Source organism: Equus przewalskii, chromosome 10 (genome assembly GCF_037783145.1).
Source record: "Equus przewalskii isolate Varuska chromosome 10, EquPr2, whole genome shotgun sequence".
NCBI lineage: Eukaryota > Metazoa > Chordata > Mammalia > Perissodactyla > Equidae > Equus > Equus przewalskii.
Window position 1 is genome coordinate 6,663,036 of NC_091840.1, and position 24,421 is coordinate 6,687,456.

Sequence of the window (24,421 nt, forward strand, 5' to 3'; positions counted from 1 at the left end):
CCGAGTGTCCCCTTCTGACCCAGTTTTAACCTGAGCCTCTGGCGTGGAGGCGTGGTGGGGGCGTGCCACTGCTTAAAATTGAGGGCTTGAGTGGGCGGAGGAGCAGGTCCGGCCCAGGGCCCAGGAACCGTTGTGGTCCTGGACAAGACCCAGGGCAAACTGGGTGAGGAGAGGACAGGGCCGGCGAGGGCAGCGTCGCCGGGGCCCCGGCAGGTGGCGCTGGCGAGGCCCGCCCCCGAGCCCTCCCCCACGCCCGCTTGCCCGGCCCCGCCCCGGCGCCGCTCTAGGAAATGACCTAAGCCGTGGCGAGGCGCGGCCGGCGGCACCAGCAGCGCCGCGGACGCGGGGCGCGCGCACTATGCCCGCCGAGCGGCCTCCGGGCACGCGGGCACGGCGCTGGCGCGGCAGGTGGGTGTCGGCGCTCACGCCGCCTCTCCCGCCCCGGGGACCCTGGACGGCGGGCTCCGCCGCGGGCCCTGCGCCGCAGGGAAGGGCGTTCCGGGCTTAGGGATGCTGCTCGGGTCTGGAGACGCCCAAGGTCGTCTCCTTTGACCAGGGGGGAGGCGCCGAGTCCGGAGAGGGGACTCTAACGGGGACTGCCTCTGGGGGACGCGTCTTCCCGCTCCCTCTTTAAGAGGAAGGATCCCGAACGAAGCTCAGGAATTGGGAGTCCTGAGTGGGCAGTGCCAGGTTCCTGCCGCTCCGGAGGCCAGTTTAACCAGTCCGTCCCGAGGAGAAGCTGGCCAGCACAGGGGAAGTTCGGGCTCGACCGTCAGTCGAGCGGCGGAGGAGGCTCCTGCACCACTCACGCGGGCTGGCCCCTGCCGACCCCAGGGCCGGAGGGCTGGGTTTTGTGGACTGCGAAGGATTCTGACTGAGGCTGAGGGGGACGGTTTGGGAGAGGGGCTTGGAACCCTGCTGAGACAGAGCTGTCCGCAGCTTAGAGCCCCCAGCCTTTTCACTCGCCGGGAATCGTGCTGAGCCAGCAGCTTCCAGGCCGGTTTATATAGCTAGGGCAAGCGTCTAATATCCACCTATCTACACCCCTAGGTCAGCGCACCCCACCCTGCCCTTGGTATCAGCTGAGAATAACTCTGTCTCGTGTTAGGACACGCGCATTCACTCTTCATTTCTTTACTCTCGTGTAATCGCAGAAGCTACAGGGGTTCCTAAACTGAGCAGCATGTGCCTGGCTGATGCCCAGTCTCCACCAGAAGCCAAGCTTGGTGGGCTCTCAGCTAACCACCGAATGCCGTGAACCTCCCAGGAGCCCCTGTCCCAAGCGCGGGCCAGCCCCACCCAAGGCCTGCAGGACCCATGCTGCACACCTGAGTCTTCTCCCTTCACCTCTCCTCTTCCAGGTGCCGTCATTAGTCCCACCCCAGTAAAGAGCTACTGGGGCTGGGTGGTCATGGGGGAGCCTGGTAGAGAGGAGTATAAAATCCAGTGTTTTGATGCAGAGACCCAGCAACTGCTGAAGACAGCACTCAAAGGTGAGCATGGGGAGCGCTCCTGAGCCTGGGTCCAGAGCTGCAGGGAAGGGGCAAAGGGGGCCAAGGGGACGGGACTGGAGGACTGAGCCCTAGCCCGGGAATGCCCAGCCCTCCCTTTGCTTTCAGAGGAGTCAGCAACATAACTCGAACAGGAAGAAAGCTACACTTAGGCCAGTATTTGGGAGTATGAATCATAGAGTCACGTCTCAGACTGTAGAGTTTTTTTTTTTTTTTGAGGAAGATTAGCCCTGAGCTAACATCTGCTGCCAATCCTCCTCTTTTTGCTGGGGAAGACTGGCCCTGAGCTAACCCTGAGCTAACATCCGTGCCCATCTTCCTCTACTTTATATGTGGGACGCCTGCCGCAGCATGGCTTGCCAAGTGGTGCCATGTCTGCACTCGGGATCCGAACCGGCGAACCCTGGGCCGCTAAAGTGAAACGTGCGCACTTAACCGCTGAGCCACTGGGCCAGCCACTGTAAGGACTTTTTTTAAAGCTTAAGTACCCATAAAGGGGTAGGGCACAGAGAACACAGTTCCTGCCCCTTTAAGTCCTTACATTCGACCTGGTTTCTGCGTTGCTGCAGCCAGCTCTCTTGAATATGCAGAGCTGCCTGACTTGGGACAGAAGATGGAGTGTTCTGCTTGGCAGAAGAGATGTAGTAATTGTCCTGGACTGATGCCCTCCTGCAGCACTCAGGAGTTTGACTCAGCTGACAAATAGCAATGGCCATCATGTGCCAAGTGGGCCTGTGGGCGAGGCTCACTCTTGTCAGGGGTACTTGTGTATTTATTATAAGAATACTTTTTTCTGTAAAATTGCTGTCGAAGACACTGTTATTTGGTGCTCCTTCCTCAACCTAGTGCCAGGAAAATGTGTCCTAAAAAACGAGCATTCTTACTTTGATTAGTCTCTAACAGCCACATAACCCTCTCCTTTTCCTCTGATTGGGCCACCAGGAGGCTCAGAGCTAGAGCTGCTCCTATGCGTGGTTACTGTCCTCCTTCCCTGTTTTCCGGTCTCTTTCAATATAAGCGTACAATGGGAGTGCTCTTTGCTCTTTTGTAAACATCTCAAATCCTTCTTAGAAGCAGGTAGAGGCAAAAGTGAGAAACAGCTCTAGACTCCCTATCTTTACTACCCTAGATCCAGGTGCCGTGGACTTGGAGAAAGTGGCCAATCTGATTGTGGACCATTCTCTGCAGGACAGTGTGTTCAGCAAAGAAGCAGGACGAATGTGCTACGCCATCATTCAGGTTGGGTGGGGTCGGTAAAGAGGGGAGATGCTTTGAGGAAGGTGCTTCAGGAGTGGGCAGAAGGCCTGGCCAGCAGGGCAGAGATGTAAAGGGGTTCTCTCAGAGGCAGAGAAAGGAGCAGGACAGGCAGGCCTTCAGCTGTGGAAGCTTGGGTGCGGCTGCAGTGGCACCATCTGGTGCCACTCACCATCCTTTCCCTGACTCACAGGCAGAGAGCAAGCAAGCAGGCCAGAGTGTCTTCCGGCGTGGACTCCTCAACCGGTTGCAGCAAGAGTACCAGACTCGGGAGCAGCTGCGAGCCCGCTCTCTGCAGGGTTGGGTCTGCTATGTCACCTTTATCTGCAACATCTTTGACTACCTGAGGGTGAGGCCCCAGCAGCCACCTCATGCAGCAGGATGGCCTGTCTCCCACGGCCACTAAGCCGGTGCTCTGGCCCCTGCTCTCCCCCCACAGGTGAACAACATGCCCATGATGGCCCTGGTGAACCCCGTCTATGACTGCCTCTTCCGTCTGGCCCAGCCTGACAGTCTGAGCAAGGAGGAGGAGGTGGGTGGCCCTGGCACAGAAGGCTGTGGAAGTGGGCAGTCTTTGGCTCAGCTCAGAATGCCAGCACTGTCCATGGAGGCTTTCCAGGGCATCGCTTCCTGGGGCAGGAGCCTGGTGGGGGCATTTAAAGCCTGTCAGTTGCAGGACAAGTGGCAAGGTCTGGAATTTATCCAGAACAGAGAGCAGCCAAAAGCTACTGGCTCAGAGGCTTCCGTCCCAGCAGGAAAGCCAACCTATGAGAGGATACATCTGTGCATACAGAGGGTCTAGAAAACAAACCAGGCACAGAGTGTGGAGAAGGTAGAAAAGTAGGGTTAAGGGCCAGCCCTGGTGGCCTAGTGGTTAAGTTCACATGCTCTGCTTCAGCGGCCCAGATTCAGTTCCTGGGCGCAGACCTGCACCACTCGCCAGTGGCCATGCTGTGGCGGTAGCCCACATATAAAATAGAGGAAGATATGGCAACAGATGGTAGCTCAGGGTGAAATCTTCCTCAGCAAAAAAAAGTAGAGTAAAGCAGCACAGTTTGGAGACAGGGCCTGAGTCCAGCCTGGCCCAGATGAGAGACCTTAGGCAAGTCCCCAAACTTCTCTCATGTTAAGATGTGGATAATACCCCCTGGGTGGCATGAGGATGAAGTGGGGAAATGTGTGTACAGGGCCAAGCACAGTGACTGGCAAGCAGCAAGCGCTCAGTAAATGGCTGCTCTGTGTGATAGGCTGGCCCTGCCGGGGGTCACCTCCCACTGCCCCCTGCAGGTGGACTGCCTGGTGCTGCAGCTGCACCGGGTCGGGGAGCAGCTGGAGAAGATGAACAGGCAGCGCATGGATGAGCTCTTTGTCCTGATCCGGGATGGCTTCCTGCTCCCAACTGGCCTCAGCTCCCTGGCCCAGCTGCTGCTGTTGGAGATCATTGAGTTCCGGGCAGCTGGCTGGAAAACGACCCCAGCAGCCCACAAGTATTACTACAGTGAGGTCTCTGATTAGGCCTCCAGATCAGGCTTCCTCACCAGCAGCACTGGCCTTTCTTCTACCCACCTCCCAACCTGGAAGTGGAGTCTTTGCCTTTCCCAAAGACTTTTTCCCTTCCAGACTTTCAACAGCTCCCAAGATGTTTCCCACTTACACACTGGTCCTGCCCTGAGCACTTTCCTCTCCCCCATTCATGGATTAGGGAAGACACCAAACGGACCTGTCCCCACAGTCCCATCAGCCTCTCTCCCCCATCACCTTCCACCTAGGCAGAGAAGGGCAACTCCTAACAACCGGTGCACTGTGTAAACACTGGTGCAACAGCTAGTTCCGTGCCTCCATTTCCCATCTGTAAAATGGGTACCCATAGCCACTGGTGGGATGCACTGGGATGTCAAGGGGCAGAAGCAGAGCATACGTCACACCAGGAACTGCTTTTTATACATTTTGTACAAGGACTACTTTGAAAATAAGCATATTTCCTCCAGTTGGTTTCAATGAATGGCAGTACCACATCACATGCTATACTATTCAAGGTGAGACTTTTCTAATAAACCTTTTCTGATACTAAAACCGCTTCCTTTCCTAGCATCCAAAGGTCCACTCCACGCTGAGGGAAGAGATGGCTGGATGGGCCCTAAGTTTCCTGGGGGAAATCCAAGTTGATGTGTTCCTTCTTTGCAAGGAGACAGGGGAGGGAGAGCAAGTTCTAGCCCCAAAGAAAGAAGGACTAACAAGCAATAAACATGCTGCTCCATCCTTTCTGTGAGGCCTGCCTGCCCTAGAAAAGGAACTACAGCCTTAACCCACAGGTAATTTTCAACATGGCAGTCGCTCACATTGTTTCTTGCAGCCGAGTGCCCTGGGCTCCTCCTAGAGCCTCTACCCTCCCTCTACCACCAGCGGTAGTGGGCCAGGGCACGGTTGGCCTCAGCCATCTTGTGCATGTCGTGCTTCCTCTTGATCACAGGGCCCTGGTTGTGAAAAGCCTCCAGCAGCTCATGCGACAGCTTCTCTGGCATCAGCATCCGCCGGTGCTTCTTCTCCCTGCACTCAGTAATCATCCACTTCATGGCCAGGAAGCGACGACGCCGGTCGCCTAGTGGCACAGGGACCTGGGCAAGATAGGATGTGGGCACAGTGGTCCAAGAAGTTGCCAGCGCTGCAGTCTCCTTCCTCCCTGAGCTCTAAGGAGTAGCCACAGGTTCCCTCTGGGTCAGCCCTGGCAAGGCTCCTGAGGAGAGAGGCCTGTCTATTCCTCTCTGAGCTTCCTTCACCCCTGGGTGACTTCAGTGTAGCAGATATTAATGAGCAAATACTCATTTAGCACTGACCTCTTTCACTTCGAGGTGGAAGCTCAGCCAAGTTGATACAGGCACCAATTGGGAAAAACCCGTCAGCCGGGGTGATTTAGCTAACTCAGATAATGGGGGCCAAAAAACAAGACGCTCTTGTCCAAGAATCATTTGCTGGGCCCCCACTATGTGCCAGGTACCATGCTAGACCCTAGAGACACAGACATTAATAAAAAAGTCACTACTTTGATGAAGTTTACATTGAAAAAAGAGAAGACGAGAACATCCACTTATGACAATGAAGTATAACTAAATGGTATGATAGAGACGCCAAGTTCAGTTCAACAAATAGTGCTGAAGCATCAGTTACGGTTCAAGTGCTACACTTGACACTGGTGTATAAAGATGAGGTGTAAACGTAGTCCCTCACCATGAGAAGCTTACAGTTTAGAACGCAGGATGCTAGACAAAAGGGGGGTGGGGCAGGCTTCCAGAAGAGGTCATTTGGCTATTACTTTGCTTGCTTTCTTTTCCATCTTCTGCCTGTGGTTTTTATACTCGGGCTCAGAGGAGCAGATCCTGACAGCCCCTGGTCCCTAGAAAGCTATCAATCTTGGCCTAACTCTGGGCCCTCCTATCCCCAAGGACCCCCACATCTTGTTTCACATGTGGGCAGCCCTGCTTCCAGGCCCTGACCACTCACCTGGTAGAAATGGCCACCCCTGAGGATGGGTACCAGCCCAATCACAGGCTCACAGTTTTTCAGGGCTTGGTGGAAGATGGTATAGGGGTTGCGTTCAATGGTTGCCTGTTCCTCTGCAGAGGCAGCATGGTACTTCTCAAACTGCTTCCTTTTCACAGCTTCCAGAGTCTGCAAAGATATACAGTGAAAGAGGCTACCCCAGGCTCCCTAAAGGGTTTACCTGGCTGAGCTAGTATCCTGCCCTCTACTTCCATCATCTCATTCTTCTATAGCTCTGCAGCTCCTCACTCAGCACTTCTAAAACAAAGTTCTTAAGTGCCTCCCTTAAGTACCTTTCTTGGACTAGGACAGAAAGAGTGGGCTAAGATTTGTGATGTGGGGGTGGAATGGCAGTTGTTGACTCCCGCAGGACTTCATTAAAGCCTCCACCTCCACACATACATACAGTAAAGTTAATTTCAATGACAGGTATACGAATCCATTCTTTTTTATGCTAAACTGAAAGAGCCAAGTACCAAGCTATAGGGAAGAGAAAGATGACAGGTACCGTTTACCTGTGTCATGAGGGATCTGGCCAATACTTTGTTTCCTCCTTTCATCATCATGTTGGTGAATTTACTTCAAGAAGAAAAACAAAATGTTTAGCTTTCCAAGGCTGTATCACGGAATCCTTACTGTAGACCCTCCCCGGTATAGCCCTAGTCTGTGGAACAAGTGTTTGTTTCCATCTAACCTGATCACGGGGTCTTCAAACACAGAGCATGTTTTCGTCGCTGGGGCGGCTTTGATAAGCTGAGTCTTCCTGAGCTCCCGCTCATAGTTCTCCTCCTCAGTCAGCTCGGCCAAGGGCTTGCGGTAATACTCCTTGTCAATATGGGGGTCCTTGTATTCAGGACCATAGCGGCTCCACCTCACCTGGGTTAGCCTGGGAGGAGGAAGAGGCGGGCAAAAGCCGACTCCATCAGTGAAAAGGCTTGACTTCACAATAGGCGTGTCTGCCAACCCGCCCACGAGTGAGAGCGGCCCAGGGACTGCTAGCCAAACCTGAACCGCAATCAATAATTCTGGCTCTTGTCCCAAGAGGTAGGAGGACCTCCCCCAAACAGGCGAGGAAAGTCTCCTCCTCGTCAAGCGCCAACGGTAAGGACAGGCTCCTGACCCTCAGGATAGGCGCCCCGCTTATGCGTCTCTCTCCGCATCTCCCAACAGAGAAAATCCCAGCTCTGAGCTCTTTCACGAGACCGCACTTGCAGCTCCGAGTTCGAATCCCCGCGGGCGGGGAGCAATCACTAAACCTTCAGACAGGTCCAAAGTCACGCAGCTAGTGTAAGAGGTTTGGACTGAGACATCCCGGCCCCATGCTCTCTCCAGCTCCCCGCACGGCTTGTCTGTGGCCTCTTTCCTTCCCCACAGGTATCCCCGTGAAGAGCCAAGCGGCCCCCCAGCTGCCCGCCGCCCTCTCACCCTGGAAGCCGCAGGACAGCGTTCCGCAACCCCAGCGCCAGGCCCGACCACGCTCTCGCAGCCTTCACCGCGGGGGCAGCCATCTTGGCTGGCCACGAGGACCCCACAAGGACTGCCCTCGGCGTGCCTGCGTGCCTGAGCGAGTGACGGAAGACAGGGAAAAGGCTCCACGGGGTCCTAAATCTGTGCATCACCCATTTAATCTGGGCGTTAAGAGTCTCTCACTCCGAGGCCCAAAGGGAAGAGTAAAAAGAAACATTCGTCCCCCCCATTTTCCGTCGCAATCCGGCGCGACCCTCGGTGGCAGCGCTCGCTCCTCTCAGGCCCCCATGCAGGCTCCGCCCCGGCTCGTCTCTTGCAGGTTCTCGCGAGGTTTGAGGCGGCGGGGCCGGCCCGGGCGGCTGCAATATGGCGGAGGCGGAAGGGGAGAGTCTGGAGTCCTGGCTGAGTGAGTAGCCGCGGCCGCTTCTGCCTGCCCTCGAGCCGCCGAGCTGCCCCTCTCCTCACCCATAGGCCCCCTCCCTGGGCGCCTTGACGGCGCCGCCTTGCAGCCCGCTTCTGTGCTTCCCCCCGGCGCGAGCATTCCATGATCACGCCCCTTCCCCAGCAGGGCGCCCTGGCCCCCGCCCGGCCCCGCTCCTTGTCCTGCGGCGCGTCCGCCCGCTTCCGCGCGCCGCGGCGCGAGCTCGGGTCTTATCCGGGCCCCGCGGGCTCCGGGAAAGCGACAACCCAGTACTGCCGGCTGACATGCATCGGCGCTTTGGGGGAGATTGTGCTGAGGCCGCGCGCGGCTGTGCCTCCGGGACGCCTGCGCCTCAGTCCCTGACGAAGGGAAAAGCTCTGGATTTGGGCTGACGCTCCGGGAGCGGCGCTTGCCGCTGAGTGTACACACACAGCTTCAGAACTGTGGCCATGTATTCGAGAAGTGACTGCTTCGCGCAGGCAGAATGTTCGAAGTGAGAATAATCTAAAGAGAGAGAGAAAGAAAGAACAGAGCTCTGCCTTTTTCCTGCAGTGACCAAAGCACGGTGACACCTCTGTTGGGGACCCTCCTCCCCGCGCTCGGGCACACACACACGCACTGGAACATCTTAACGAGCCATTCGTCGGTAACCTACTCTGAGCAAAGCTGAGGAGCACAGCCTGACGCTGTGGTTATAGCGGCCTCTTGCTATAATTGCTAATTCATATTGCTATTAAGGGAAATATGGGTTAACCTTGTTAGGTAGTACTCTGCTGAAGGGTTAATCAGTTAACTTTCCCATGAGCTAGTGGAGGTCCCTGGAGGCCTCTTTAAGTGAAGACAGAATTGGACAGGGTAGTAAAACAGGTTGGATGCCTAGATATTGCCTCGCGCAGAGATCTCTTATTTACTAGAGCCTTCAGGCTCTTGGAGGTGATGGACGTTTAAAATCTTCCAATTGTCTGACCTTTCTTGGTTGAACTTTGGTTATATTTGCAAAATCTGCAGTTGCAGACAGGTCACAAAGCCTTCTGTATATATGGAACTGTTCTCCAAGGAGCTCAAAGTGTTCTAAAGACTTTCATTTAACTCATTTATCAAGAATCCTAGCGAAGTAGGTACTACTGTCACAATTTCACAAAAAGAGGATAGCCTGACTAATCAAACCACTTGCCCAGAGCCACTCAACTGGATGTAAGCACACTGGAATTGCTTCAATTCACAGATAGTAATGGAGACATCGGAGTAATTTACATGACCTCAACTAAATTTAATAGGCTAGTTTTAGACTTATATTTTGCTCTTTTTTTTTCTGCTGTTTCTCCCCAAATCTCCCCAGTACACAGTTGCATATTTTAGTAGTGAGTCCTAGTTGGGCATGTGGGACGCCGCCTCAGCATGGCCTGACGAGCAGTGCCATGTCTGCGCCCAGGATTCCAACCAGTGAAACCCTGGGCCACCAAAGCTGAGCACAAGAACTTCACCATTCGGCCACAGGCCAGCTTCTAGAGTTGTGTTCTGAAATAGAAGAGAGACAGACCTGTTTTTGAGGGCGAGTGGAGATGGCGAGGGGGGATGGAATGGTGTCTGTTTGCGACTAGAGCTGAGACCGGCCTTCGACTCTTTCCCATTGGAGTGACATATGGGGCAGTGTTAAGATTCCTTCCATTCTTGGGGCCGGCCCGTGGACAAGTGGTTAAGTTCGCGTGCTCCACCTCCGACCCTGGGCATGGACCTAGCGCCACTCATCAAGTCACGCTGAGGCACGTCCTACAAAGTAGAACCAGAAGGACCTACAACTAGAATACACAACTATGTACTGGGGGGCTTTGTGGAGAAGAAGAAGAAAATTAAAAAATAGAAGATTGGCAACAGATGTTAGCTCAGGTGCCAATCTTTAAAAAAAAAAAGATTCCTTCCATTCTGATCCTCTGTTCAGCTTCACAGTTCTTAAAACTTACTGGTGTGAACTGTACCAGTTGAATGGACCAGTGCTTGGGGTTCAGCACCATCTTAGTCTAGGTCCTTGTCACTCCCTGCTTTGCCAGAATTATTGCAGATGCCTCTGCCTGGCCCAGTGTCTCAAGTCTCTCCCCACCGCCCCTCAGTCCGTTCTGCATTCGGCTCCCAGCGGAGCGTTTCTGTTTAGTCATCCCACTGCTGCACACCTACTGCCGCCTCTTTGTGGCTTCCTGATACTCCTCCTTGCTTTGATCAGTTGGATGTTCTTGTCCCACCAACACACATTGCTCTCCTTATCTGGAATCCCTGTTCCCCTTTGCTCAACTAAATGTTTTAAAACACATCCCAGATTCTCCTCCCCTACGAACCATCTCTCAGTGACTTCAGCCTTCTCTCAAGTCCTGTCATTACCACAGTCAGTCAGTATTTAATGAATACCTGCTATGTGAGGTGTTCTGAAGATTAAGAAGTTCAAGCAGTCTTTGCCTTCAGTTTGATGAAACTGTTGCTGGAGTAGGTAAAACATTCCTAAATAAAAAGAGAAAGATACAAGGCAAGAGCCATAAATGCTAAAATACAATTTCTTCAGGAAATTGGGAATAGGTGGAGTGGAAGATGATTCTCTCAATGAGGAGACAGCATTCAAGCTAGGCCTTAAAGAATGGAGAAAATTGCCTGAGAAAACACCAGATGGTGATACAGAGGGAGCAAACCTGGCGTGGGGCACATGTGTTTGGCTGGTTCAAGCAGGGAGTTCCTGTAGGAGTGTAGTGAGAAAAAAAGCTGGGAAGTTAGAACCAAATTCTGGAAAGGCTTGAATTCCAGCCCAAGAAGGTTAAATTTCTACAGTTCTCGGGTCGCCATTCCTACTGAACCTGGTGGAATCAGTGTTTTAGGAGGATTGAAATGGGGGTATTATATAGGATGGATTGGAGCAGAAGTTCTGGAAGCAGGTGAGAAGTAAGGAGGTGGGCTGGGGGCAGGGATTAGAAAGGAAGGGAGAGATTTTAAAAGATTGAGAAGGAAGGGAGTACAGACTGATGGAAATAAGTGAAGAGACAAAGGAGTCAATGATGGGGGTTCAAATCTGGGTGCCTGGGGGTGGGGACAAAGGGAGCCGTTGAGTGGTGGCACCATTTATAGAAATAGGGAAGTCAGGAAAGAGAAGTGATGGATTTTGTTTTTAGATGCTTTTCTGTACCAGATTAGCACTTGTTAATTACACGCTGTCTTGGTTTTTGTTCTGGTTATTTCTCATGTGTTGCACCAGAAGAGCTTAACCTCCTCAAGGGTAGGATCTGAGTTTTGTCTGGTTTTTTGGGTCCCTCCAGGACCTAGCATGCCGTGCACTTAATTTTCTATGGGTGCTTAACAAACGCTTGCTGATTGACTAAGTCTCTCGATTCAAGAACCTAGCATCGAAGGTTGACTCTTTTTCAATCCTATGTCCTTTTTTTTTTTTTTTTTTTTTTGAGGGAGATTAGCCCTGCGCTACCTGCTGCCAATCCTCCTCTTTTTGCTGGGGAAGACTGGTCCTGAGCTAACATCCATGCTCATCTTCCTCCACTTTATATGTGGGACGCCTACCACAGCATGGCTTGCCAAGTGGTGCCATGTCTGCAGCCGGGATCCGAACCGGTGAACCCCGGGCCGCTGAAGCAGAACGTGCGAACTTAACTGCTGCGCCACCTGGGCGGGCCCCCTATATTCTTGCCTCTGCTTATTTCTAAGTCATTTGCTACATTGAACTTGCAGTCTCTGGGATGTCTGACCCATGTTGGGATGGGATAATCATTGCTGCTATTTCCATTCCTACTTGACCTTTTGAGGTCCCACAATAGTCAAGGCTAGAGATGGAATTAAGCTGAAAGTGAGAGCAGGAGATCTAGAGGCACAGACGCAAAAGAGAATGAGGCTTTCAGCAGGGACCCGAAAATAGAAACCTTGAGTCAGAGTAGAGCCCAGGGGGCAGTTCTAGAAGGCAGGGTCTGCAGGGAGGCTCTCCCGTCACCCTTGTGCCAGGTGAGAAGAATGTCGAGTGGGTGGAACATTGTGTGCATCTGCTGGAGGAGGCAGTAGGCAGATGGAGAGATCAACTCACCCAGAATTATCCCCAGAGGTTTCTTTTAGTTCTTGTGGGTGATCAAGGTCTGCTTTCTGAGTCAGCTGGAGAGCTGGAGGAGATGCTCAGAGTGGGACCCACCATTGCTGAAACCAGGGCTTTTTGTGCCCATGTGTAGGCACAGGGCTCTCGGCAGATTTGTAGTAGAAAGTCTATTAAGGTGAAAGGATGTGGGATTCTAGAGAAGTTGAACACAAGTGAAAAGTAAGTGGGAGTATTCTTGGAAGTAGAGATGCTATAGGTATTATAGCAGGCCCAGGAGGAATACGTTGTTTGGTGAATGCCCATTGCTTATGTACGAGTCGGGAAAGGAAGGGGTCCACGTTGTCCTCTCTATTTGTAAGATGCTCTTCCAGTTGTGAACAGTAGAAGTGAGTGGACTGCTTTTTCTTATACCATGAGGTGTGTGATTCTTCTCAAAATGATAATGATGAGAATGGGTATGGCTCCTCAGAACATCTTATTTTTGTATCCTATAGCCTCTTGAAGTCATGTGAGAACTTTAAGCATCTCAAATGATAGGAATTAGTAACAAAGCCATGGTAACACCTGAGAAGATTTCAGACAACTGGTGGGAGACACTTGGTGCCCCTCTGGAAGGTGACAGCTAGTAGGTCACTGTGGTAATAAATCGCCACTCTTTTGTGTGAGGAAGATTGGCCCTGAGCTAACATCTGTTGCCAATCTTCCTCTCTTTGCTTGAGGAAGATTATCGCTGAGCTAACATCTGTGCCAGTCGTCCTCTGTTTTGTGTGGGATGCCTCCACAGTGTGGTTTGACAAGCAGTGCTAGATCCATGCCTGGGATCTGAACCTGCGAACCCGGGGCTGCTGAAGCGGAGCACACAAACTTAACCACTATGCCACCGGGCTGGCCCTCTATAAGTAGCCACTCTTGATAGAATTAATCTTCCTTCCCTTCAATCTTGACATTTTTAAGGGCCTGCTAATTCTCTTTTCAAGACTGAGGATGGACATCTCTCCTTTCTTCCAAATGCGAACCTAAACCATCAGAATCTTCTTGCAGCCAGAGCAGAAACACTGCCAGGCAGGCGCAGGGTCTCCTTGAGTTCTGCATGCCTTCCCTCTGCCTTGGGGTGGCATCTGCTGACCTCTTGTGCCTCAGAGCCCAGTTGGGGCTGTTGGTTTGGGAGTCCCTGTTAGGATTTGATTGTGGAGCTAGTGATTTTTAATGTTAGGAAAAAAGGAAGTTAAGAAAACACAGTCATGAGAAATCAGAATTCAGGAACTTCTAATAGCACCCCTTGTTGGGAGGGGGGTTTTCAAGGCTCTGTCACCCTGCTTTTGGACCTCATGGGAATCTGCAGGAGGAGCGTGGGTGTTTAAAAAGGATATACGCCTTCAGCTTTCCATTTGTCTTCTGAACCTGAAGCCCTAAATTTAGCAAACAGCTTGAGAATGCTTTCTGGAAGAGACAGACTCCAAGATCTGAATCAGATGGGAACACAGTCAAACCCCCTCAGCAGGGGCCATCCTCTGTCAGCACGAGTTCTGAGGGCAACAGAGAAAAGAGGACCCACGCCAAGTATTAGGAGACCTGGCAGCTGGATTTTAAACCCTCAGTGACCTCTGAGACCTCTCCAACAGACAGCACAAAGATTGGTACTTAGCGGGGGTTCCCTCAGTGTTGTTAGCTTCACTTAACGTGATGAGCATTGTGTGCAATTAAAAAAAACATTTAAAGCGTTAAGGAAGGGTGTGTAGGAAATATGCATGTTTTGTAAGTATGTATATTTTATCAAGTATCACCTGCCTTCAATTTCTCCAGGAAACACTGCTTGATCATCCCTACTTGCTTAACACTTACCTTATTTTTATATAGCTGCAGTTATCTATATTTATTTCTTATACTAAACCTTTTATATAGGTATATCTGTTTGGATATTTTAGTTATTTGTGTTTGTGCTGTCAATCCTGATCTACTTTAAGCTCTCTGAGGCTGGGGATTTGTTTTCTGTTTTGTTTGTAACTTTCAAAATACTGGACAGAAAGTGTAGTATTTGTATTTGACTTGCTGCCTGCCTGAACTATTGAGGCTTCTCTATTAGAGAAGAAATTTGGAAACGAGCTTACCTTCACATCAGTGCCGAAAAATTGTCAAGAAAACCTTCCATTGTGTCTTCCTTGCTCTTTATAATTGTCTTTTTCTTTGTTCTGTCCCAAGATAAAGCCACCAATCCTTCCAACCGCCAGGAGGACTGGGAATACATAATTGGCTTCTGTGATCAGATCAACAAAGAGCTTGAAGGGTGAGTCCCAAAGCTATTAGCGGGCAGGTGAGAGATAGCTGACTGGAAAAGTCGAAAACTGTGGCCAAGGAGGGCTAGCCAGATGGCCCCAGGGTCAGTGTCCTGAAAGTGTGGTCTGCTTATCTCCCAGGCCACAGATCGCTGTCCGACTGCTGGCCCATAAGATCCAGTCTCCGCAGGAATGGGAGGCAGTCCAGGCCCTGACGGTAGGTCTTTCATTCTGACAGTGGATCTTCATGAACCCAGGCCTTTCCTCATGCCCACACTGAGTTCCCTGAGCTTCTCAGGGCTCACACCCTAAGCCAGCTGAAAGTCCTTGAAACAAACAAGATATACTTGGAACATGTTCAGACAAATGTTCCACAACTGTGTGTACCCTTGTGCCAGGCCCTGATACTTCAAAGACGGCTGAAGTGCAGTCCCTGCCAGCATGGCGAGTCTAACGCGTTCTGTAGCTAAAAATAATGCCGGTTCCTGGTGAAGGCATCACACCTACAGGCGGATCTTAGTGTTTATTCAGATTAAGAGGATTCAAGACGTGGAGCCTTGTGTAGCGCTTAGGCACCTCCAGGCTCTCCCCTAAACCAGAGCACCTGCCAAGGTCAGGCTTACCAGGTTTCTCCCCTGGCTTTACTGGGGTCCTGGAAAGATGGAAGAGAGGAAATAATCATGGAAAAGGCACGTAGGTGACCCACCTGTGTGCCTCTGTCCTCTTCATCGTAGAGCAAAGGTCTTGAAACAGTGGTTCTCAACTGGGGGCGGTTTTGCCCCCCAGGGGACGTTTGGCAATGTCTGGAGACACTTGGTCATCACACATCAGAGAGTACAACTGGCATCTAGTGGGTAGAGGCCAGAGGTATTGCTAAACATCCTATAATGCACAGGACAGGCTTCCACAACAAAGAATAACTGGCCCAAAATGTCAGTAGTGGCGCAGTTGAAAACCCTGCTTTAGAAAGACAGAAGCCGAGAGGGAGCACTGGGGTGGTATGCTCCTTGGCATGAACTGCGGGCGCCAGGGGCCACAGGCAGCACAGGAGAACTTAACGTGGTTTTACGGGCCCCAGAAGGAAGACAGGTGGGAGCAGGGAGAGGGAAAAGATCATGTCGTCTATAATGAAGAAAACAGACTTTAAATTTTATCTCCCACCTCCCCAAGATGCTGATCAGCTTGTGGAAAGAACCCTCGACCCTGAGTCAGAGAAACTTTATATCTCTGGGTCTCAGTTTCCTCACCTGTAAAATACAAGGGCAGAATCTTGTAGCAAGGCACCTTCCAGGACTGACCTTGCATCTGTCTTGGTATCTGGGTCTCAGTGTTTCTTACTTTAGTTTCTGCTGAGCTTCTCCAGAAGAGGTTTGCAATTTGAGGGACACAGTAGTTAGTGATCCTGTTGCCCTGGTGTTCCCTGGGGCACTGCACACGACTTCTGATCTGTTCTTCCTTGGGTGAATAATTTGTTCAGCCGTATCTATGCAGGTGTCCAGCTGAGTGCCAGGTCCCACCCAGAGCCCCTGACACTGAGCGCCTCTCCTTTGTGTGGCTACAGGTGCTGGAGGCGTGTATGAAGAACTGTGGGAGGAGGTTTCATAATGAAGTGGGAAAGTTCCGGTTTTTGAATGAGTTAATCAAAGTCGTCTCTCCAAAGGTCAGTCACTGGCAGTCTCCTCATTTCTAGGAACTTTCGTGTTCCTTCCCCTCTCCCATCTTACTGGCTTTCACTGCACAACCAGCATTTCCACGGATCTGAGTTTCTCTGCGTCCTGTCCTTAGAGAGCTAGGTCCTGAGGGTAGCAGGATGACCATCCAGGCCGCAGGGACAGGCAGCCCTCTCTGACAGGCCCCCAGCCTAAATGTGGCAGGTGATGCAGCAGCAGCTGTATGTGTGTCCAGGGGGACATGCCTGTGTAGTGTGGACTTCTGGGCTCCTAGTGACAGCAGTCACTTTTCTTTGGCCTGTCTCATGTGGATACAAGGAGTTGGCCTCCCTCCTTACTCAGCTTCTCAGCTTCTATTGCCGTGCTTAAACTCTGGGCACCCACCTAAAGCAGAGGGAACAATTTTTCATACTAAAGACATTCTCGTTAACTCTTTCAAGGTAAAATGCAGTTGTGTTTCTGACAGACTGTGCATGGCAATGCAGCTCTCAGCCTCCTGCCTACCCTCAGACTGTGTCCCAGTTGGGTACAGCTATGCCACATGCAGTCGTCATCATGGTGTGTCCCCCCACCCCCGTCCTCTCCCAGTGCATCCCACACACATCTAACACCTGATGGTCTGGAGTAAGCTTGAGGACTGTAGCTAATTAGTGACCACTTCATTGCTATGAAGAGAGCCTTCCTACTGTCTCTGCCTCCAGAATGCAGTTACTAGGTTTTCCTTTTGCCTCTTAGTACCTGGGGGACAGGGTGTCTGAGAAAGTGAAGACCAAGGTTATCGAGCTCCTTTACAGCTGGACCTTGGCTCTGCCAGAAGAATCAAAGATCAAGGATGCCTACCACATGTTGAAGAGACAGGGTATGTGCTACCTTCTCTCAGCCTCAAAGCAGCGCCAAGGGTGGCCAAGGCCAGGAAGAACGAGGGGGGTGTCTACTGTCTCCGGGCTACCTCCCTTCCTCCTTCTCAAAGACAATGGGAAGGGCTTGGCTGGGGTTTGATGGCTTGAGGTGTGCGCAGCCTGCTGTCCCTGCCCTGCCTTTGCAGGTCCTCATCACAGGGATGTGCCCCCTTGCTGGGCACTGTGTGAGGAAGGGCAACAAGATGACCTCAGCCTGAGCAAATGCTCTCTCCCTTGTGTCCCCTTTCAGGCATAGTGCAGTCTGACCCACTCATCCCTGTGGACAGGACACTGATCCCTTCTCCACCACCTCGTCCCAAAAACCCTGTTTTTGATGATGAGGAGAAATCCAAGGTAAAGCGCATCCCTGCCTGCGGTGTCCTCAGATGAGGTGTGGGCTCGCTCAGAGCTACAGGGAGTTCCAGTCTCTGTGGTCTCCATGGCTGGGGTACTGCCTTTCCCTTCACTGTTGATACCCTCCTCTTCCAGCTTTTAGCCAAGTTGTTGAAAAGCAAAAACCCAGATGACCTGCAAGAGGCCAACAAGCTCATCAAGTCCATGGTGAAAGAAGTGAGTGGGCCCTGGGCCTTGGGGTGTGGGGTGGAGGAGCCTGTGACCACAGAGCAGAGGTCCCTTCTCCTGCATCAGGCCTGTTGTTAGCCCCCACCGCCACGCCTGGAGATGCTAGAGAATGGAAGGAGAAGCGTTGGAGCTTCTGAGGAAGAATGGAACAGAGGAGCAAGAGTAGATGGGGCCAGGTTTGGGTGTGGGGGGGCTGCTATTTTAGAAGAAAAACTGTGGATTGAGTCTGAGGCTTGTGGTTCCCAAGAACCATGCATTGAAAGGAGCTTCCTTTAAATGGAAGGAAGCATCTACTCATGTTCTCTAGTAAAGTGTGATCCTTGCCTTGCAGGATTCTAAGGAGTCAGTGGGACGAGTCTTGTTGAGCTCTTTCTCCTTGATCCTCTTTGATGCAGGATGAGGCGCGAATCCAGAAGGTAACCAAGCGTCTACACACTTTAGAGGAAGTTAATAACAATGTAAAGCTGCTCAATGAGATGCTGCTTCATTACAGCAAAGAGGATTCTTCAGAAGCAGATAAGGAGCTCATGAAGGTAGGCCCACCTCTAGGAGGGGAGCTGGGCTCCAGGAAGGGGAGCCAGCCTTTGCCAAGTCCCCGCCCTAAGACACTGCCACCCACCTGGTTCCTTAACTTATTAATCAGCATAGCAGCCAGGTAGAGAGGGGGTGGCACCCTCATTTTACACATGAGCTATGGCTACCTCACCCGGGGCGTAAGAGCTGCGTGGACACCCAAGTCTGTGTGACTCTGCAGACCCACCCTCGGGCTCGCTCCTGCTCTGTGCCTTGCCTTCTGCCTCGGGGACATTGGGCAGAGAGGTTCACTGTGTGCACCTGATACTGCACTCAGTCCTCGGTCACATAGATACTCTGAATTCTAAGCACGTGCCAGCCTGGGAGGCAGAAAGGGATGTACTTTCCCTCATCTTTCTTGGTAACTTATCTGCCTAGGCAGACATCTTGGGTGACACAGTGTGGTGGAGGCTGGCAACAGGAAGACATGTACTCTGAGCCCAGCTCTGCCAGTAATTGTGGAATCATAGGAGAGCCCTGTGATTTTCTGGGCATGGATGGTGAATTAGATGATCTCCAAGGGCCTTTGTCGCTCTGATGTTCATGTCTGAGTCTCTTTCAGGAGCTGTTTGATCGGTGTGAGAACAAGAGGCGGACGTTATTCAAACTAGCCAGTGAGACAGAGGACAATGACAATAGTTTGGGTGAGGGAAAAGTAAAGAGTAGTTGACAAAGGTGTGATCGGGGGAGTTGTCATGGCCAGGAGTGAGAAGTCTCCTTTCTGCTCTAGGGGACATCCTGCAGGCCAGTGACAACCTCTCCCGGGTCATCAACTCTTATAAAACAATCGTTGAAGGGCAGGTCATCAATGGTGAGGTGGCTACGTCAGCCTTGCCTGACTCTGAAGGTAAAATGTTCCAGTTCCCCATTCTGAATCCTTCCAGACCAGCCCCAGTCCCCATCACCAAGCCATGGGTGCACGTTGACCAGTGTGTCATCCCTCAGGGCCCGAGGACTCTAAGCCATTCCAAGCAGTCTTTCAGCTTCCCAGAGGCCAGCAGATGCGGATGGGGTTTTTCTGCTTGTTTTTCAGTGTTCCCCTGGCACAAATGCCCTTGGATTAGGTCAGAGGCTGTGCAGCCAGCCCCTAGAGTAGCCCCTAATTATTCCTGTCCCCATCCAGGAAACAACCACTCCAGTAACCAAGGCACTCTCATTGACCTTGCTGAGTTGGAGGCACCAAGCAGCTCGTCCCCAGTGTTGGCGCCTGCGCCCCCCTCCTCTGGCATCCCTATCCTCCCTCCACCCCCACAGACCTCGGGACCTGGGCGCAGCCACTCCTCCAGCCAGGGTGAGGCCCCCCCCGGGCCCAACAGCACAAGCAGTGCCCTCTGTCTGCTGGATGAGGAGCTGCTCTGCTTGGGTACGTCCCAGAGGGAGGCCTTACAGGGTTCCTGGTGGGGCCGGTAGAGAAAGGCATGTGGAATCGGGCGGAGGGCCGAGACGTGGAGAGTCAAACTCAGTGTCCCTCAGGCTGCCAGGGGAGTCTGCACACAGACTCCAGGTGGACACGGTGGACCAAGTGTCTTGCTCTGCTGCCCTCTCCTCTGGAGGGCCTCCCTCTGAATCTAAGGACTGAAGAGGATCCATTCCCCTCTGGAGCTGCCTGGGAACACCTTCTCCCCACTCCGTCACCCCTTGATGCCACTTCTGTCATGTGACCCTTCCTCAGGCGAGGTGGGGCTGGGGCTGCCCCAGCCCAGAGCCTCTTCTCATCGTGGTCATCTTCTCTGTTGTCAGGCCTCACTGACCCAGCCCCCAGTGCTCCGCCCAGAGAGTCAGCTGGAAACAGCCAGTGGCCCCTGTTCCAGGTACGGGCACAGGTGACACCACTGAAGTGCTCGACAGCCTTCATATAATAATCCTCCTCTTTCCAGCTAGTCCTCAGCTGCAGTTAGCTAGAGCCCACAGTCCTAACCCTGGGGCCCTGCCCTGGGTGGGGCTGGGAACAGGGATCACATCCCAGGGCTTTCTCTGGCCCTCCTCAGAGGGCTGTTAGTCCACTGGGGTTGCGTTAGGGCCCCCAGCCTAGGGGGACAAGGGGTGGAGAGCTAAAACCCTTTGCTGCCTGCGCCAGACCCTCCGCAGCCTTTGCTCACTCATGCTTTCCATTCCCAATAGAATGAACAGTCGGACCTGGACTTCTTTGGCCCCAAACCTGGGACTGCTGCCTGTAGCCCCTCAGACGGGCCTCTCCTCCAGCCCTCAGCAGCCCCTGCAGGCAACTCCCAGGCTCCACTGCCACCCTCCTTCCCAGCTCCTGTGGTCCCAGCCAGTGTTCCTGCCCCCAAAGCCGGCTCCTTCTTCTTCCCTACTGGCTTGGCCCCAGCTTCGGCCCCAAAGGCTGAGGCCACAGTGCCTGGGCACCATGCCTCAGCTTTGGGCGATAGCACCCTGCACCAGCTGGATGCCCTCGATCAGCTTCTGGAAGAGGCCAAAGTGTAATGAGTGGGAGAGAGGTGGGGTTAGGGTGGGTCTGGGTTGGGCTCGGGCCCATGCAGAACCAGAGGCAGCTCCAGAGGGGTTGGGGACGTTCCTTCTTTTTTTATGATTTTATTTATTTTTTAAAATTTTTCCTTCTTCTCCCCAAAGCCCCCCGGTACATAGTGGTATATTTTGGTTGTGGGTCCTTCTGGTTGTGGCATGTGGTACGCTGTCTCAGCATGGCTTGATGAGCAGTGCTAGGTCCACACCCAGGATCCAAACTGGTGAAACCCTGGGCTGCCAAAGCAGAGCACGTGAACTTAACCACTGGGCCCCCATGTTCCCTTTTGATCTGATCTGTCAGGCTGGAATTTAGAAGCTAGGGAGTGCGTAAGAGCCAGCTCTGGCCTGGGGGGCCTTTGCGAAGGGTTGACCCAGCAGCCCTGTCTGGTCTCTGACTTGCCTTGTATTCCTTTCCTGCCTCCAAGGACCTCAGGCCTGGCGAAACCCATCTCCTCCAACTTCTTCCCTGGGGCTGCCACCTCCTCTCTTATCTCCACCACCACCCCAGCTAGGCCTCTCCTCCCCTTCTCCACGGGGCCTGGCAGCCCTCTCTTCCAGCCACCTGCCTTCCAGTCCCAGGGCAGCCCCATGAAGGGGCCTGAGCTCTCCTTGGCCAATGTGCACGTCCCCCTGGAATCTATCAAGCCTAGTAGGTGTTGGAGGCTTGGGGTGGGAGGAGAGGTGGGGCCCACAGCTTGCAGCATTGTGGGGAGTGTGAGAAGGGTGGGTGGTTACAGGCTTTTCTTGCCTGGGTCCCTAGAGCCAAAGGTGACCTACTTTCCTGCTGTCTCAGCCTCTGCTTTTTGCCAGTGCACTCTGGGGAGGTTCTGACAGACTCCTGCAGGGAGCCTCATCACCACAGGGTCGCCCTGCTCTCCCTTGGCTGTGGCAGACACCCCCAGCACTCATGTGGGTATCTCTCCTTCCACACCCACATGCCGCCTTCTTACAGGCAGTGCCCTTCCTGTGACAGCCTATGATAAAAACGGCTTCCGCATCCTCTTCCACTTTGCCAAGGAGTGTCCACCAGGACGGCCCGACGTGCTGGTGGTGGTAGTGTCCATGCTGAATACAGCTCCCTTGCCTATCAAGAGCATCGTGCTGCAGGCCGCAGTGCCCAAGGTATCCCGGGCTTCTAGAGGCAGAAATTACCTTTATCTTGAACCCACTGTGTCGAGGGCCTCTGTGGCCAGCAGGTGGTAGTATGTCTGTCCACTGTGACTATCCTGGGTTCCATCTTAGGCGGGTACCTGCCATCTCTCTTCAGAGGAGCTTCTCTCTTTGTCTTTAGTCAATGAAGGTGAAGTTGCAGCCACCGTCTGGGACAGAACTCTCTCCATTTAGCCCCATCCAGCCACCTGCAGCCATCACCCAGGTCATGTTGCTGGCCAATCCACTGAAGGTGAGCTAGAACCGGGGGTCCAGCCTGAAGCCCTGGTTGCCCCAGTATTAGGACCTCGAGACGAGCCTGAAGCCACCTCCCAACCTGAAGTGTCATGATACTGCAGCGTTAACCCACGTCCCTTCCCTATCTTGGTTCAGGGGCTGAGCGAGAATGGGGTGGTGGGAGCAGGGCCTATTCCTTAGCACAGAAAGGGCCCCAAGGGTAGCAGAGAAGAGGACATCTCACACACTGTCCCTCTGTCACAGGAGAAAGCAAGGCTTCGGTATAGGCTGACCTTCGCCCTGGGGGAGCAGCTGAGCACGGAGGTGGGTGAGGTGGACCAGTTCCCGCCTGTGGAGCAGTGGGGGAACCTATGACCGCAGAGGATGCTGTCATCTCCACTTCGACACCCTCGCAGGCTGCCCTGAGACGGGAGGGCTCTCCGGGTCCAGACTTTGTCCGTGTCCCAACTGCAGTGCTTAGAGCTTTGATATGGAACAGGGGTCCTGGGCATTGCTGCTGGGAGCCGAGCTGCTGCTGCGATGATCTCTCCTCCTTTGGCCCCCTAAAAGGACCTGTTTTTATCTAACTGTGTGACTTGAAGTCGCCACGTACTTTCGGGTGGGGAGTGGCCCCAGATTCTTCTGCACTACTGCCCTGGGAACGTGGACTGGAGACTGGAGTAGGTTTTTCCCCTTGTTCTGGCATCCCCTGATGCCACAAGAGGGAGGTCTCTAAAGAGAGACTCGGGGCCCTCCCTTAAGGACCACATCCTCACCCCTCAGAGGCCTCAGCCCCCCAGTGCTACTCTGTGCTTCCCCTGCTGGCAGGCTCCTGCTCCCACCTCCAGGGAGGTGGGCAAAGCGCAGCGGTCCCAAATGGCCCTGGGCACAGAGTAAGGAGTTGGTGTGCTGCTCACTCTCCAGCCCTGCCTTCCGTGGACAGCGTCATCCTGGAATGGCCAATGGATGATGAGTTGTGGGCTTGTCCCTGGTGGTAGCAGGCTGTGTCCTATGGACATCTCAGCATAGGATGTGGAACTCAGCCTTTTAGAAACAGAACTTGGCCTCATGGCAGCCTAAACTAGGGATAGGAAAGAAAACAGAAGAGAACCAGTGTTTCCCCTTTTTTGGAAGCAGGTACTCAGAGCTTTCTGGGAAAAGTGTGCCTCCTGCCGTGGGAATAGGCCATCCTACTCACTACCTCTTGCTTGGCATGAAATAAACTGCTCTCCTGCCCTTCACATCTCTGAAGGGGAGGACAACTCCCACCACCTTCCATGTCCTCCTGCTTTGGCCTCCCCCCCTCCTCCCACCAGATGGCCTGTGTTGTGGCATAAGGTCGGGAACAGGGGCAGGGTCAGGCATATTGCACTAGACTTATGTCCTTACCTGCTGCCCAGAAACCCTGCCTGTCCCCAGCTGCTGATGGGCACTGTCAGCGAGATGTTGGGTCTGGAGGTGGTGAGATTAGGGACCATGCTTGAATCGAGTCACCAGACCCTATTGCTTCCACAGTGCTCAGCCCCAGCTGGCTTGTCCCGGCTGCTCCATCCACTAGATGCAACTGGGCCAAGGACTCCAGGCCTCCCAGGGCCACAGCAAAGTGAGAACACTCAGCAGGGGAAAGAGCACACAGCTCACCTGAGCTCGGGGACGGGCTCAGCCCTCTCCAGGGAAAGGTGGCACAAACCGTGTTCCCTGATCCCTCCCTACTTGTGCCAGGCTTCCTTACTCCATCAAGAGGTCATCTCCCCTTGTCCCATCTTTAGCAAGCAGGTTTCACTGCTTCATCAGGACAGGTCAAAAGTGAATTGATTTCACTACTTAAGGAATAAATCCAAGCATTTTCCAGAGACCGGCTGCCGCGGCCCTGGAAAGGTCCGTGGGATTACTGTATGGAAATGCACCTTTATAATAAGCTTTAGACATGAAAATTATTTATGAGTGTTATTCATTACTATTGAGTCACTGCTTTGTGACAAATAGCTGTACTGGATATACCAACTCTGCTGCCCTTGTTTTGCTGCATGTTAAATAAAACCATTTTTGCCCTACTTGGAATCCTAATATAGACAGCATTCACCCCAGTTGGGGGAAGGTGCCACTCAGGAAATTCCAAATGTAGGTGAGTGGATGTGCTGGTATCCCCTGAGGTTTTTGTTAAAAGTATAGGTTCCTGGGGGCCGGCCCCCTGGCGTAGTGGTTAAGTTTGGTGCGATGTGCTTTGGCAGCCGAGGTTTGTATCACAGGCACAGACCTACACCACTCATCAGCCACGCCGTGGTGGCAACC

General features: G+C 53.0%; 3 protein-coding genes and 1 long non-coding RNA gene across 15 annotated transcripts; 2 read left to right on the forward strand and 2 right to left on the reverse strand.

The window, feature by feature from the left end:
- Positions 1-151: 151 nt before the first annotated feature.
- MIF4GD (MIF4G domain containing) lies at positions 152-4,838 on the forward strand. Of its 3 annotated transcripts, none has more exons than XM_070561495.1 (7): positions 402-1,050; positions 1,155-1,226; positions 1,362-1,493; positions 2,641-2,750; positions 2,959-3,114; positions 3,205-3,297; positions 4,053-4,838. In XM_070561495.1, the coding sequence occupies exons 2-7, from the start codon at positions 1,184-1,186 to the stop codon at positions 4,278-4,280; spliced, it is 762 nt and encodes a 253-aa protein (XP_070417596.1). In that variant the 5' UTR covers positions 402-1,050; positions 1,155-1,183; the 3' UTR covers positions 4,281-4,838. The 3 variants fall into 3 exon arrangements, with proteins under 3 accessions (XP_070417597.1, XP_070417596.1, XP_070417595.1); XM_070561494.1 differs by having other exon boundaries at positions 413-538; XM_070561496.1 differs by lacking the exon at positions 1,155-1,226 and having other exon boundaries at positions 152-408.
- MRPS7 (mitochondrial ribosomal protein S7) lies at positions 4,685-8,067 on the reverse strand. Its single transcript, XM_008513260.2, has 5 exons — positions 7,728-8,067; positions 6,997-7,188; positions 6,818-6,881; positions 6,264-6,431; positions 4,685-5,380 (listed from the first exon to the last, which is right to left on the reverse strand). Exons 1-5 carry the CDS (start codon positions 7,916-7,918, stop codon positions 5,159-5,161), a joined length of 837 nt encoding a protein of 278 aa, XP_008511482.1. The 5' UTR covers positions 7,919-8,067; the 3' UTR covers positions 4,685-5,158.
- Positions 8,039-24,183, forward strand: GGA3 (golgi associated, gamma adaptin ear containing, ARF binding protein 3). Of its 10 annotated transcripts, none has more exons than XM_008513254.2 (17): positions 8,039-8,175; positions 14,459-14,543; positions 14,674-14,749; positions 16,094-16,192; positions 16,938-17,061; positions 17,352-17,455; positions 17,591-17,671; positions 18,079-18,216; positions 18,819-18,900; positions 18,987-19,103; positions 19,380-19,619; positions 19,997-20,067; positions 20,378-20,697; positions 21,169-21,392; positions 21,696-21,865; positions 22,035-22,145; positions 22,394-24,183. In XM_008513254.2, the coding sequence occupies exons 1-17, from the start codon at positions 8,136-8,138 to the stop codon at positions 22,502-22,504; spliced, it is 2,193 nt and encodes a 730-aa protein (XP_008511476.1). In that variant the 5' UTR covers positions 8,039-8,135; the 3' UTR covers positions 22,505-24,183. The 10 variants fall into 10 exon arrangements, 7 of the variants coding, with proteins under 7 accessions (XP_008511476.1, XP_070417553.1, XP_008511473.1 ...); XM_070561452.1 differs by having other exon boundaries at positions 19,380-19,547; XM_008513251.2 differs by having other exon boundaries at positions 18,987-19,619.
- LOC139074005 (uncharacterized) lies at positions 8,568-12,389 on the reverse strand. The gene is made up of 3 exons (XR_011523275.1): positions 12,254-12,389; positions 10,591-10,680; positions 8,568-8,694 (listed from the first exon to the last, which is right to left on the reverse strand). It is a non-coding gene; the product is annotated as an uncharacterized lncRNA (long non-coding RNA).
- Positions 24,184-24,421: the final 238 nt, after the last annotated feature.